Genomic DNA, 11,815 nt, shown 5'->3' with positions numbered 1-11,815 from the left:
GGGTGCCACGGAATAAAAAGAATTGCAAGACACATTTTGATCTGGGAGTTGATCGTTTTCGGAGAAGGACTCAAGGCAACGGTAGAACAGAACAAAGCCTGATGTATACACCAGGAGGGGAAACACGCCCTTGGTGGCAGTCTCGCAAAAAAACCCAAAAGCCAACAACAAACAAATCCAAGAAAGAAAAGGATGCCTTCTGTGATTCCTAGCGGTGGGATAGAGGGGACTAAATGCTCTCCCTTGACGGTACAGAGAATTCAGAATCTGGGAGGCTTGACGTTTCATCGGATTGCTCTGTACGCAGCAGGGTTGGTGGGGACTGCGCTGGGAGATCACCTACTGGGCCCTTCCCTGCACCTCCTCCAGGGCTCTGGTTCCCCCTTCTTCCCGCGGGTTCCTAGCCGGGCCTGGGCGCGTGCCCATTTCCCGTACCTCCCTCCACGCACTGCTGATGGCCGGCAGCCGGGCGCGGGCGGCGGGGCGGGGACCGGGCGGCAGGCGGCGGGCGGCGGGCGGCGCTCCGGCGCGCAGCGGGTTAAGACGGCGGGGGCGGTGACGAGGGGAGGAGGGAGCGCGGCAGCGGCGGCGGCAGCGGCAGCGGCAGCGGCAGCGGCGGCCGGGCTGCGAGCGCCCGCGTCCCCGGACCGCAGCGGCTGAAGCGCCGCCCGCGCCGAGAGGGCTGAACCCGGAGCCACCGCTCCGAGCTCGCATTCGGATCCGCTAGAACAGGAAGATGGCGACGGACGGCGCGAGCTGCGAGCCCGACTTCTCCCGCGCCCCAGAGGACGCGGAGGGGGCCACGGCGGAGGCGGCGGTAACCGACCGAGGTCCCGGGGTGGGCGCGGGGAGAGCGTAGACGAGGGCTGGGGCTCGGGCTGGACCCGGCTTGCACCCCGGGGCGCTTCGCAAGCCCGGGCTCCCCGGGGCGCCCCCTCCCCTGGGCACCCCCTCCTTGCGGTGCCTCACGGCTGGAGCCCGGGTCGAGGAGGGTGAGGCGGCCTCCTGGGCTCGGGATCACTCCCGTCCTTCCCCAGCCCTGCGGGAAGCAGTCCTGGGCCGCCCGGTTCTGGGGCTCCCTGCGTCTGTCCTGTACGACCCCTTTGCCCACTCCCTCAGCTGCTGTGGGGTTTGGTCAGGGGCGGGGGCTGGCGTGCGCTTCTAGGCGAACTTGACCCCCCATTGTTCGCCTCTTGCTGCGCGCGTGGTGGTGGGCGAGTGTTTCGGGGCTGCCTGGCATCTCTCAGCGGACCCAGGAAGGCAGCTGCGGGGAGACGGGTCCTCGCCAGGCAGGTGTGGGGATGCCCATTGTGTGTGTGTGTGTTCATGTGCGTGAGGCCCCTTTAGAGAGGCCCGGTGTCGGGCTTTGGGCGCTGCTGCCTCCCGCTGAGCGTCGGAGCCTCGGGTCCTAGCTGCATGCTGCCCCATCACTTGGTGATGGGGGGCCGGGGTGGGAAGGTGTTCTCGTTCTTCCCAAGAAGGTGCCCAGGCAAGGTGGAGGGAGATTGAGCACCTAGTGTCCACACATTGTTCTTCGCTGGGATCTAGAAGCCTAATGAGTTTCCATCTAACGCTGACCCCACTTTCGGCCCCACAGTATCCGGGTGCACGGAGACTGAACGGTGGTTTCCAGTCCCTACCTCGGGGGAAGGGCTGGACCCACCTTTCCTGGGTGGAAACGTTTTCGGAGTTGAAAAGCAGCTTCGCAGGAGCTGCAAGGATCTGCAAAGAAAGGCAGCCCTGGGAGCGCCTCCCACCCTTGGCGCGGTCCCGCTGCTGTAGCGGGAGATCCCGGGTGGTGTGGACTGAGAAGAGCCTGGACGCCCCTCAGTTCTTTCCTGGACAGAGTCAGTGCACTAGCAGCAGAGGAAGGGCCAGGTGTGAATCATCTGGGCAGTTGGAACTTCTTCCCTCACTATTGGGACGTAGGGCTTTTCTGGAGAAGGAGAGGAGAGATGTGGAGATGGAGGAGGCTGCTTGAGCTGAGCCTGGGCAAGAAAAAAGAAACAGGGAGAGGGCAAAACGGAGAAAGAGGAGGGCTGTTGATTTCCGCTTGTGAAACTTGCAAGTTTTAATCTGAAACTTTTAGGAAAACTGGTTTTTCATTCTTTGCATGGAAAACATGAACTTAAGATTTCAAATAAAACCTGCTCGCTTGTGATGCTATGAGTCAGTTCCCTTTTGTGAAATACAGTAAGGATAAGCTAGCTATTAAGACAACACAGACCTCTCTGGGAAGTTCAAATGATTGAGTACCTTCATCCCCATGAGATGCTAAGGGAGGGGAGGGAAAAAAGAGGTAGGGGTGTGTGTGTTTGTTGCCCAGGAAGGCTGAGTTTGGTTAATCGACTTGGAACAACCTTTTTTTTCCTATTACTGCGAGTCTTTAATCATCACCTGACAATTAAACCAAACACAAACATCTGATTTATGGTCTGTAGCTGATGTATAGTTTTATTTGGTTAGATTGCAAACAGGATTTTGGACGCCAGATTTTTGTGTTAACAAGGCCTCTGTTCCCTTTCTGCTGTTGAGAATTTTCAGGAGTCTGACTTTTCACTGCACATTAGGTGGAGATTTTGTAATTTCACCCTGGTTAATGATAGCCACGGAAAAATCTGTGAAAGTAAAACTTGTTACTTCTGTACAATCCTTGGAGGATGCAATAAGGACACTTAATCTAATAGTTTTTAAAAATAACTTATTAGCAAAATTCTGATGGTGGCTTATTATGCAGTAAACTGGGCATTTTACTTTTAATAACATATGGTCCTCCTGTATCAGCCACTTGACTCACAGCTTGATATTTAAATTAAAGCTGGATTGAAGAATGATATTTGTCATTTAAAAGCTTCTTACCTAATGATTACAAATCAAAGATATTTTTATGCATTTTGGATTCATGGCAACTGAGGACTTAACATTTTTTTTCTTTTTAATTTTTAGGGAATAGGTGGCTTTTTTTTTCATTTTAGAGATTTATTTCATTTCAAATTGGTTTACATATTATGCATTTTTATATGTACATTTGGCAGTCATGAGCCAATGGAGACTCCAAAGCAGTAGGCTATTTTTGAAAGTGAGTGTTTTCACTAAGTTTTGACTATTTAGATTGTTGCTTAGAGACAAGTTTAATTTATAGTTTTCAGCTTAATGTGATTTTCAGTGGAGTGTTTTAAATTTAGTTTGTGATCCTTGTTCTTAGCTGTTTAAATCCTGAAAGCATCCCAAGTGTAAAGCTGGGTAACAGCTACAGTATTCAGTAGGATCATATTAATAGTCTTTGCTGTGAACCATGCCGAGAAACCTGGGTTATTTTCAGTGCCTCAACCAAATGTGATGACTTTTATAGGCTATATTGCTATTTCTACTCTGAAAATAACTCCTAATGGATAAGGCAGTATGGAAAACAGAAATCTTCCTGCTTTTTCTTATTGTCATCAAAGAATTTAAGAGTGAAGGGAAAATGGAGATCTCTTTAGAGCTGTGTTTGGGAGGCTGATCAACATTCTTGTCATTCAGGACTTTTCTGGAGCAAATAATATGCAAAAAGTAGATAATTTAGACTTAACACATTACTGTCCACTTACCAAAATGGTGGCATCACGAGTAACATCTTTGCTGCCATAAAAAGTAACACATCCCATTCCAATGGTGGAAACTGATAAATGGCCAGGAATCAAGTCAGACATGATGATGTCATGAAAGGCACAAATAATTAGGAGTCTCAAGAGGAAGAGTCATGGAAAGGATCCCTAGTGGAAGGACCCTGGAAACCTTCCACAGAAGGATGGCATTTGAGTTAGGCCTTGAGATAGAAGGGGGACTTGGAAGTGAAGACTGCAGGAAGCTGTGGGCCATATAACTGTTCTTAGGATTCTGTGAAAGGTGGCCTGTGGCACAAATGAGGGGCCTTCAAAGATGAACACAGAGGTTTCAACTTTAGTTGCAACAGTGTATTTTAGAAAAATAGGTTAGAAGTTGAGGAAGTAGACTGAAATATAACTGATGCTTTTCAACAGGATGCTTTTCACTCCTTTTCATCTTAAATAATGTATATTTCTGTGCCTGTTTTTTGACTTCTTATTGGTGCTGGTATCATTGCTGTTACATTGCTCATAGGAGCAATTTTGTTTAGAGAAAAGCATTTATCTTCTCTGTGATTGAATCCCTGCCGAGGCTAGATTGCCAGGTGGTTCTTTCCTCTTGTATTTCATGTAACTTTATGAGGTGAGAAAATGTTTCACAGACTGAGTACTTATTCATCCATTTACAAATATCTGCTGTTGATCTTATGGACACAGGGCTGGAGCTGGAAGGGAGCAGACTTCTTCAAGAAAGGCAGTGTGAGTTTTGTTTCTAAAAGAAAGCAAGGGCGCCTGGGTGGCTCAGTGGGTTAAGCCTCTGCCCTCGGTTCAGTTCAGGATCTCAGGATCTTGGGATCTCGTATCGGACTCTCTGCTTGGCAGGGAGCCTGCTTTCCTCTCTCTCCCTGCCTGCCTTTCTGCCTACTTGTGATCTCTCTTCCTGTCAAATAAATAAATAGTAAAATCTTAAAAAAAAATAAAATAAAATAAAGGAAAGCAAAGGAAAAGCACTGTGCCAGGCAAATATATGGTAGGTGTTTCACCAATATGGAATGAAGAAAATGAACGCTCACCAAGAAGTCATGTCCTAACACTTATTGTTGTTTGGCTAATTGGGAAATTTACTTTGTGTGTTACTAGAGTGTAATGCAACTATTGCCCTATGATTTGTAGTAATTAACATCATAGATGTTACAGAGCTTTTCTTGTTTCTGAAAGATGACCCTGACGTTCTGATTGTTTTTGTTCTTATTTTTATTTGTATATTGTCTCTTTCCAAGCTGCTTTTCTCAGGGACATTTCAGATTCACAGATTTTTAAAAACATTAATTTCCAACACTATTAGTTTTCCCTTTAGATTATCTCTCTGCACAATCATGGCTGAGGCTGGGAATGGTAACTACATCCCTCCCATCCTGAATTCTTCCTATAATTGAGCCAAGGTCAAATCACCCACCAGGGTGTGGAGGGAGGGGATGATTGGTAGGGGGGGGGGGGTCAAGGCAGAAATGAAAGGGAGTTTGGAAACAGGAAAAGGGAATAAATGGGAAGATTGGACAGGAAGACAGGCAAAGCTTTGGCATAGTCTGCTCATGCCCAGAAATCTGGGACTAGAATTCAAACTGAAAATGTGCCTAGGAAAGATGGAGCAGTTCCTTTCCCTTCTGCCTTCATATACTTTGCCACCTAAGCACATCTGAGTGTTGTTTTAGAAAAGACTATTTGAATGTACTCAGTTGTATTATTCTCTACTGGGGCTCCTTTGCAAGACTTGTATAATATGGAAAAGGAAACTTGTCTCTTAGATATTAAGTAAAAAAAAAAAAAAAAAAAAGGAAAACTGGTGTGAGAAAGATGATGATGACATTGAAATCAAAGGATTTTTAAAGATGTATTCATCTTTTATAAATAACTTGCATAAAAATAATGAGATCATATTAATGCTGTGCACAAAACGATGCCATGTATGGAGAAATCCTGATTTTTAGGGAAAAAAATTACACTTGAAATTGTTAGTTAATAACCAGGTAGATTAAGGATGGAGTTAAAAGGTTTTTTATAGTAAAAGCGATATCACTAAATTAATGTCACTATGCAAAAATGAATGATTTGCTTCTGACACTTTTTTTTTTTTAATTTTATTTATTTATTGAGAGAGAGACAGTGAGAGAGAGCATGAGTGAGGAGAAGGTCAGAGGGAGAAGCAGACTCCCTGTGGAGCTGGGAGCCCTATGCGGGACTCGATGTCGGGACTCCGGGATCATGACCTGAGCCGAAGGCAGTCGTCCAACCAACTGAGCCACCCAGGCGACCCTGCTTCTGACACTTTTATATTTCATTGAAAAGGCAAAAAGATGATTCCAAAGGCCTGAGTTATTCCACAGAAGGCCTTTGCAACTGTAAGAGTATCATCTAGCCATCTATGTCTCAGCCTCCTCATTTGAAAATCAGCATGCTGCCATTCGCCACCTACAGATAATCAAGCTGATATTCAATGCATGATACGCTTCTTTAAGGCAATTATTGGATCTGGATGCTAGTTCCTATGTGGAAATGTCCCATATAGGGCTCATAGAACATGGCAAAGCTGAGTTAGAATGGAAATAGGAATGTGTTTTATCTGAGATGTGGTCTTTTTCTTTTTCTTTTTCCAAAGAGGAAATGGAGACAGAGAGGAGATCTGAAAGGAGGAAAAGGGACGTAGGCACATTTAATTATCAGAGCTTGTCACCCTCGCCCGAGCTATTTCTCTGCTTTTCATTCCAGTTTTCTTGTACTCAGAATTAGTTATATCCACTGCCAGGTTTCCTTCCTGACATTCTGTTTACTTGTCAGTTCTGCCTCTTTCCAGCATACTCAGTTGCTTGTCTTGCATGAAAGACCTCAGGCAGGGGGGTTGATTTGAGGTGTAAGGCCCTGGAGAGCTGACCCCAAGTTCTCAGTATGTTGCTTTCAAGTCCCACACCAAGTGGCCCTACTTTAGATTGCTCTAGATGATTTATGACAAATGTGGATGGGCGTGAATGTTACGTAGAATAATGTGAGGATTTAATACTCTGGCTGTCCTCCGATTTCTAGTAGGGGTGAAAAAAATAGAGCATTAAGATAGACTATGAGAAATACACAAGGCAAGACATGATTAATTGCCAAATGAAGTACTAGAACAGACAGTAAGACTGAGTGTAGAGAAGGAGAGATTTCTGGAGTCCGTAAAGACCTATGGAAGTGAGATGTGAGCTCTGTCCTGAAGAAAGTAGGAGTCCCACGAATTAGAGGACAAAGGATTAGGAAGAACAAAATCAAAGCTATGCAAACCCTGTAAGTAAACCTCTTAATAGATGAAATCGGGAGGAATAATCTCAAAGCAGGATGTCATGTCAGAGATTTGAAGTAGTTTTAGAGCATGAAAATGTACTTTTTTTCATGAAAATCCATATAACTGTATGAATTCATATTTTAACATTATAAATGTTCTGTGTACCTGGAAAGTTGGATTTTTTTTTTTCATGTCAATGATAGTCTTCAGCTTTTTATTTTCTCCTTATAATTTCAAGATGGATTTCATTGGTTTCCCCTTCTTTACAGCCTCTTACTCATCCCTGAGTTATAAATCTTGCTTACATAGGAAGTTCTAAATGCACCTTATTAATTATTAGCATGCCCTATTAGACTGGGAAGAAAATACATTTCTGTAACTTCAGAGCAAAGAGGCAAAATCAATTTATCTCAACTGTTTCTCAGAGGCTTCATGGAATGACCTAAATTTCCTCAGTCCAGTAATCTAGTTAGCCTGATAGTCTGTGAAATCAGAACATTTGGGAGCTGGGGGAGATTTTAGAGGTCACTTAGTACAACATACTTATGTTACTGCTGAGAAACTTGAGGTCCAAAGAGATGAATTAATGCCCTTCTAGCCCACTGGCTTTCTCAGGTACCTCACCTCCTTCCCATGTGGTCGACTCACTGATCAAATGTAGGGTAGCCCACTAGATTTGAAATTGGAAGAGGTACTCTCGGTGTCTGTGGGAAGTACCAGAGAACATATCTGGCTCTGTGTTTGATCACTAGATTTTTACCATAACTGGTAAGTTTGGACAAAGATCTGGGAGGTCCTTCCGCCACTGTGACGCCTAATCTCTTAAATGCTCTGGCAACCATCAATGTTCTGACCCTTTTAATTTTGAAAGGATATGGGTAAGTATCTTCTGGCCCTATTGGGCTGTGACTGTTGAAATTCCTTACATAAAACCCACTATTTTAGTTTTTTATTTTAGTTTTGTTTCTGTTTTTTGTGTGTGTGTTTGTTTGTTTTCCCCTAGAGGTGAGGGTATGGAGTGGTAGTGGAGGAAACTGGTATTGGCCTATATGTAGTTCTGACAGCTGAAGATGAGTTAACTCAGCTAGGTTTCATTTTGTCTTCTCCCTCTGTCTCTGAGCCTGTATAAGAAAATCTGGAAGAATGCCCTCCCCACACCACTGCAAGTGATTTAGAGCTTGTTGAAGACTTCTGTGTTGAACAGTACGAGTTTGGGGTTGTGTCTCTTCTTTCGTATTATGTCACGAAGAAGGCTCTTAGTTTGATGACCAAACTCTGGATTAGTTTAAGCTACCTCTGTCAGATTTTTTTTAAAACTAGGTGTTAAGTACTATTCCTGGACTACTTTTCCTGGCAACCGTCAAACATGACAGGCAGAGGGGTGGCCTCTAGAGTTGCAATCTAGCTGGGTTTTTTTTTCTTTCTTTCTTTTTTTTTCTTTTTTTTTTTTTTAGTACCTTGCTTTCACTTAAAGATGAGATCTGGGTTTTCTTTATTAAGGAAAACAAGTGCACTAATAATAAATCTCGGTCTGTGAACATGTCTGCTGTGATTTTGTTGTTGGGGGTCTGAGGTGTCATGTTTTCATGGATGTACTGATAAAGATCCTGATTTTTTATGTGAGTGGTAGCATTTGGATCTCTCTTGTCTTCTTTTTTGAAAATTAAGTTATCAAGTTATTTTGCCTCTTAAAAATATAAAAGTTATCAAAAAAAACCACAATAGGTAGGAAGAAACTCGGAGGTGATAGATTTGTTTATGGCCTATATTATGGTGATGGTTTCCTATCTCTCCAAACTCATAAAGTGGTACATATTAAATATGTACAGCATTTTGTATGTCAATGACACCTCAATGTGGTTTAAAAAATAAAAGATTTAGAACAATTATTTTGTTCTTAAACCAAAGAATATTAATGATTCTTCTATATCTGAGTACTTTTGTACCATACATGCATCAAGTCAGATAAATGCCACTTCATAAGAAACTGACATACTTTTTTCTTGGGATTTTTGCATTTGGGATTTTTTATATTTCTAAAAATACTGACGTGCTTCAAATTGATTTGTAAAATAAATGACCTCTAACATGGTTTCATATACTCTGTTTTGCCAGAATAGTGGACAGAAACATCAAACATTGGAGAACGACAGTTTGAAAATACTATGATAAGATTCTTATTCTCGAAGGCCAGAAGGCAGTAGTGTTTTTAGTGAGGGCCCAGGGGTGAGAAGCATAGGGGAGAGAGAGTAGCTGGTGGGCAAACAAACTCTATATTTGAAATAGTGCATCACTGTGATGGGAAACATGATTTTTTTTTTAAACATTCTGTGTAACCTAATCAATGGTTTAGCAGAAACCCTTATAACTGGTTTTTATTTTAATGAATTTCCCTTTTTATTGATGGTGATATATTAAAAAACAGAAGTGTTGGTTGCAGGTCACATGTAATGTTGATGATGATGGAACCAGGGCAAGCACTCCTGACTCTGATATGATTCAGAATCTTGGCAATGTCTTTCATAATTTATTAGTATTTAAAAAGGAGTGCTTTGCTTATGAAGCTTCGGGGAAACAAGGACAATAAAATACACAATTAATTAAAATCTTTAGAACAACCAGCAGTAGCATTAATAAAACATTACCTTCTAAAGCTCATAACAATTGCAGCTTACTCTCCCATCTCAGTGGGAAAAAGCAGGATAAAAGAGTCTGTCTTTCATCACAGTCAATAAACTGAGTTTTTATTGCACTTAGGCTGGTAGATACTCAAAGAAATAGGCTTATAGCCAATAGCCCACATCTCCCTACATAAAACATCTGGGTGCTCTCGGCTTGAATAATAACAAGCACCGCTTTTATTTAGCACTTACTTCATTTATGTGTTCTTGTTTAATACTCAGAAGAACTTTGCGGGTTAGTGTTAGGATATGCATTACATAGATGAGAAAACACATCAGTTAAGATACAGAAATGTGCAGGTATAGTCCTTGAACCAGCAGAAGCAACAGGAGCTTGTTATAAAGTTGAATTTAAGGCTCCCCTGCAGACCTGTATCAGAAACTCTAGAGATGGGGTCCTGCAGTCCCTGTTAACAAGGTCTCCACAGAATTCTTATGCTTGCCTGCCTTTGAGAACAATTGGGTTAAAGACCCATGTGACACAGTTATATAGTGGGAGCAGAATTTGAGCTCCAGTATATTAGATTTTACTATTTATAGGCAAACTCGATTTTTTTTTCTTACCGATTTATTTATTTATTCCATAGAGAGCAAGCCAGAGCACAACTACACTCGAGTGGGGAGGGGGTTGGCTCAGAGGGAGAGACTCCAGCAGACTCCATGCTGAGTACGGAGCTCCATGTGGGGCTCAGTCCCAGGACCCTGAGATCATGACCTGAGCCAAAACCAAGAGTCGCAAGCTCAACTGACCAAGCCACCCAGGTGCCCCAACAGGGAATATCTCTTAAGTTAACTTTCTAAGCAAGGGCGTCCTAGAAATAGCTTCTCCTTTAGGTTTTGCATAGGTTTTTCTTTTTCTCTCTTTTCATCCTGAGCCCCTGCCTTTCTAAATAACTTCTCTAATATATATGCAAAAAAGAACAATTTTAAGAGGAAGACCCTTTTAAAAATCTTTCCTTGGAGAACCAGCTAGTTCTGGTCTCTTTCCCCTTTGTACTTTTATCTCCTTCTAGAAGGTCTCTTTGAAACCGAGAAAGAGCCAGTTCTGGTTATGCCTGTTTGAAAGTCCTGGAATCATTTATGGGCTTGCCATGTTTACTTCTATGTCATCACAAGGTTAATAGAAGGTCATTATTAGTCATTATTAGTCTCCAGGTGCTAAGCTGGTTCTTACTAGCTGATGGATAGGATGCCACTGTTTTTCATCTCAGGAATGTTATCCCTATGCTGGTAAAGTGTGTAGAAAGGTCATAGCACTTAGGTGTAGTTTTGTCATTTCCTGGCTGAATGATGTGGGTATGTTACATGATTTCTCTGAGTTGTGGTTTTCTTAGCTGCAAATAGAGATTATATCTTACATATTAGACTTGGTTCTTCTCGATTACTTTGGAAACCATTGGGATGCTACGCAAATGTGAAATAATGTTCTGAAATGGCCTCAGGAATGGCTTCTGAGGTTGGGTGTTCTGAGGCATTTGGGAATGAACATGCGTTGCCCTCCCTCTGCAGGTGATGGGTTATCAAAGGAATCCCTGCCCAGGTGGGTAGCGTGGACTGCGTGTGTAGAGGGAGCTCCACCTGTGGATTCACCCAAGCCGAGCTGTGAGCGCTCTGGTTGAGCTTCTCTTAAGCTGGCTGCCAGAAGACCTGCTTATAAAGTTGTCAGGAAAGGAGAAGGCAGAGTTGGAGACCAAAGTATTGGGCATCAGTGGTACATCAGTGGGATTTAAAGAGGAGAGATTTGATGCAGTTACCAGGGAAGGAATGTAGAGAAGACACTGGAACTGGAAGAGTCATGGATGAGGCTCGTGATCCTTGGGTCATGGTGCTGATACCTTGTGGTGGAACTGAGTCTCTGGAAAGCTTACTTACTGTAGTCTTGGCCTACTTTTGGAATGGCAAGAAGCTATAGAGGCATTACTTAAGAAAGCATTTGATCACCACGTAGCAGGTTCCAGACTCACCTGACCACAGGCTCAGTTGACTAAATGTGGGTGGTGGGCTCAGCCTCTTGGAAGTACACAGGCCTGCCCTGTGTCTGTGAGAGACAGGGAGAGCAGGGCAGGAAAGGCAAGAGCATGTTCCTTCTAAAGGGACTGCTACTTGGTTCTGTAGATGGTTGCCGTGTGAGAATGTGAATCTGGGCTTAACCAGTTATCTCTGTTCTGAAGAGAAACCAGAGATCTGTATTTTTTGGTGACATCTTCAGGTTTTTTTAAAAATGCTGGCTG

The 11,815-nt window shown here is 43.4% G+C and overlaps 1 protein-coding gene across 4 annotated transcripts in view; it reads left to right on the top strand.

The window, feature by feature from the left end:
* The first annotated feature begins 594 nt into the window (after positions 1 to 594).
* Positions 595 to 11,815, top strand: part of CTTNBP2 (cortactin binding protein 2) — a 150,255-nt gene continuing 139,034 nt past the window's right edge. For all 4 annotated transcript variants that reach the window (XR_006601388.1, XM_013050944.2, XM_004741903.2 and 1 more), the window contains exon 1: positions 595 to 817. Coding sequence is in view for 3 of the 4 variants with exons in the window: in XM_013050944.2 (XP_012906398.1) it covers positions 737 to 817 (81 nt within the window). In the remaining variant the exon portion in view is untranslated. The remainder of the gene's footprint in view (positions 818 to 11,815) is intronic.

Source organism: Mustela putorius, unplaced genomic scaffold, assembly GCF_011764305.1.
Source record: "Mustela putorius furo isolate JIRA1106 unplaced genomic scaffold, ASM1176430v1.1 tig00003845_pilon_pilon_pilon, whole genome shotgun sequence".
Lineage (NCBI taxonomy): Eukaryota > Metazoa > Chordata > Mammalia > Carnivora > Mustelidae > Mustela > Mustela putorius.
The sequence above is the reverse complement of the archived record's forward strand: the minus strand, read 5'-3'. Positions and strand labels throughout refer to the sequence as shown.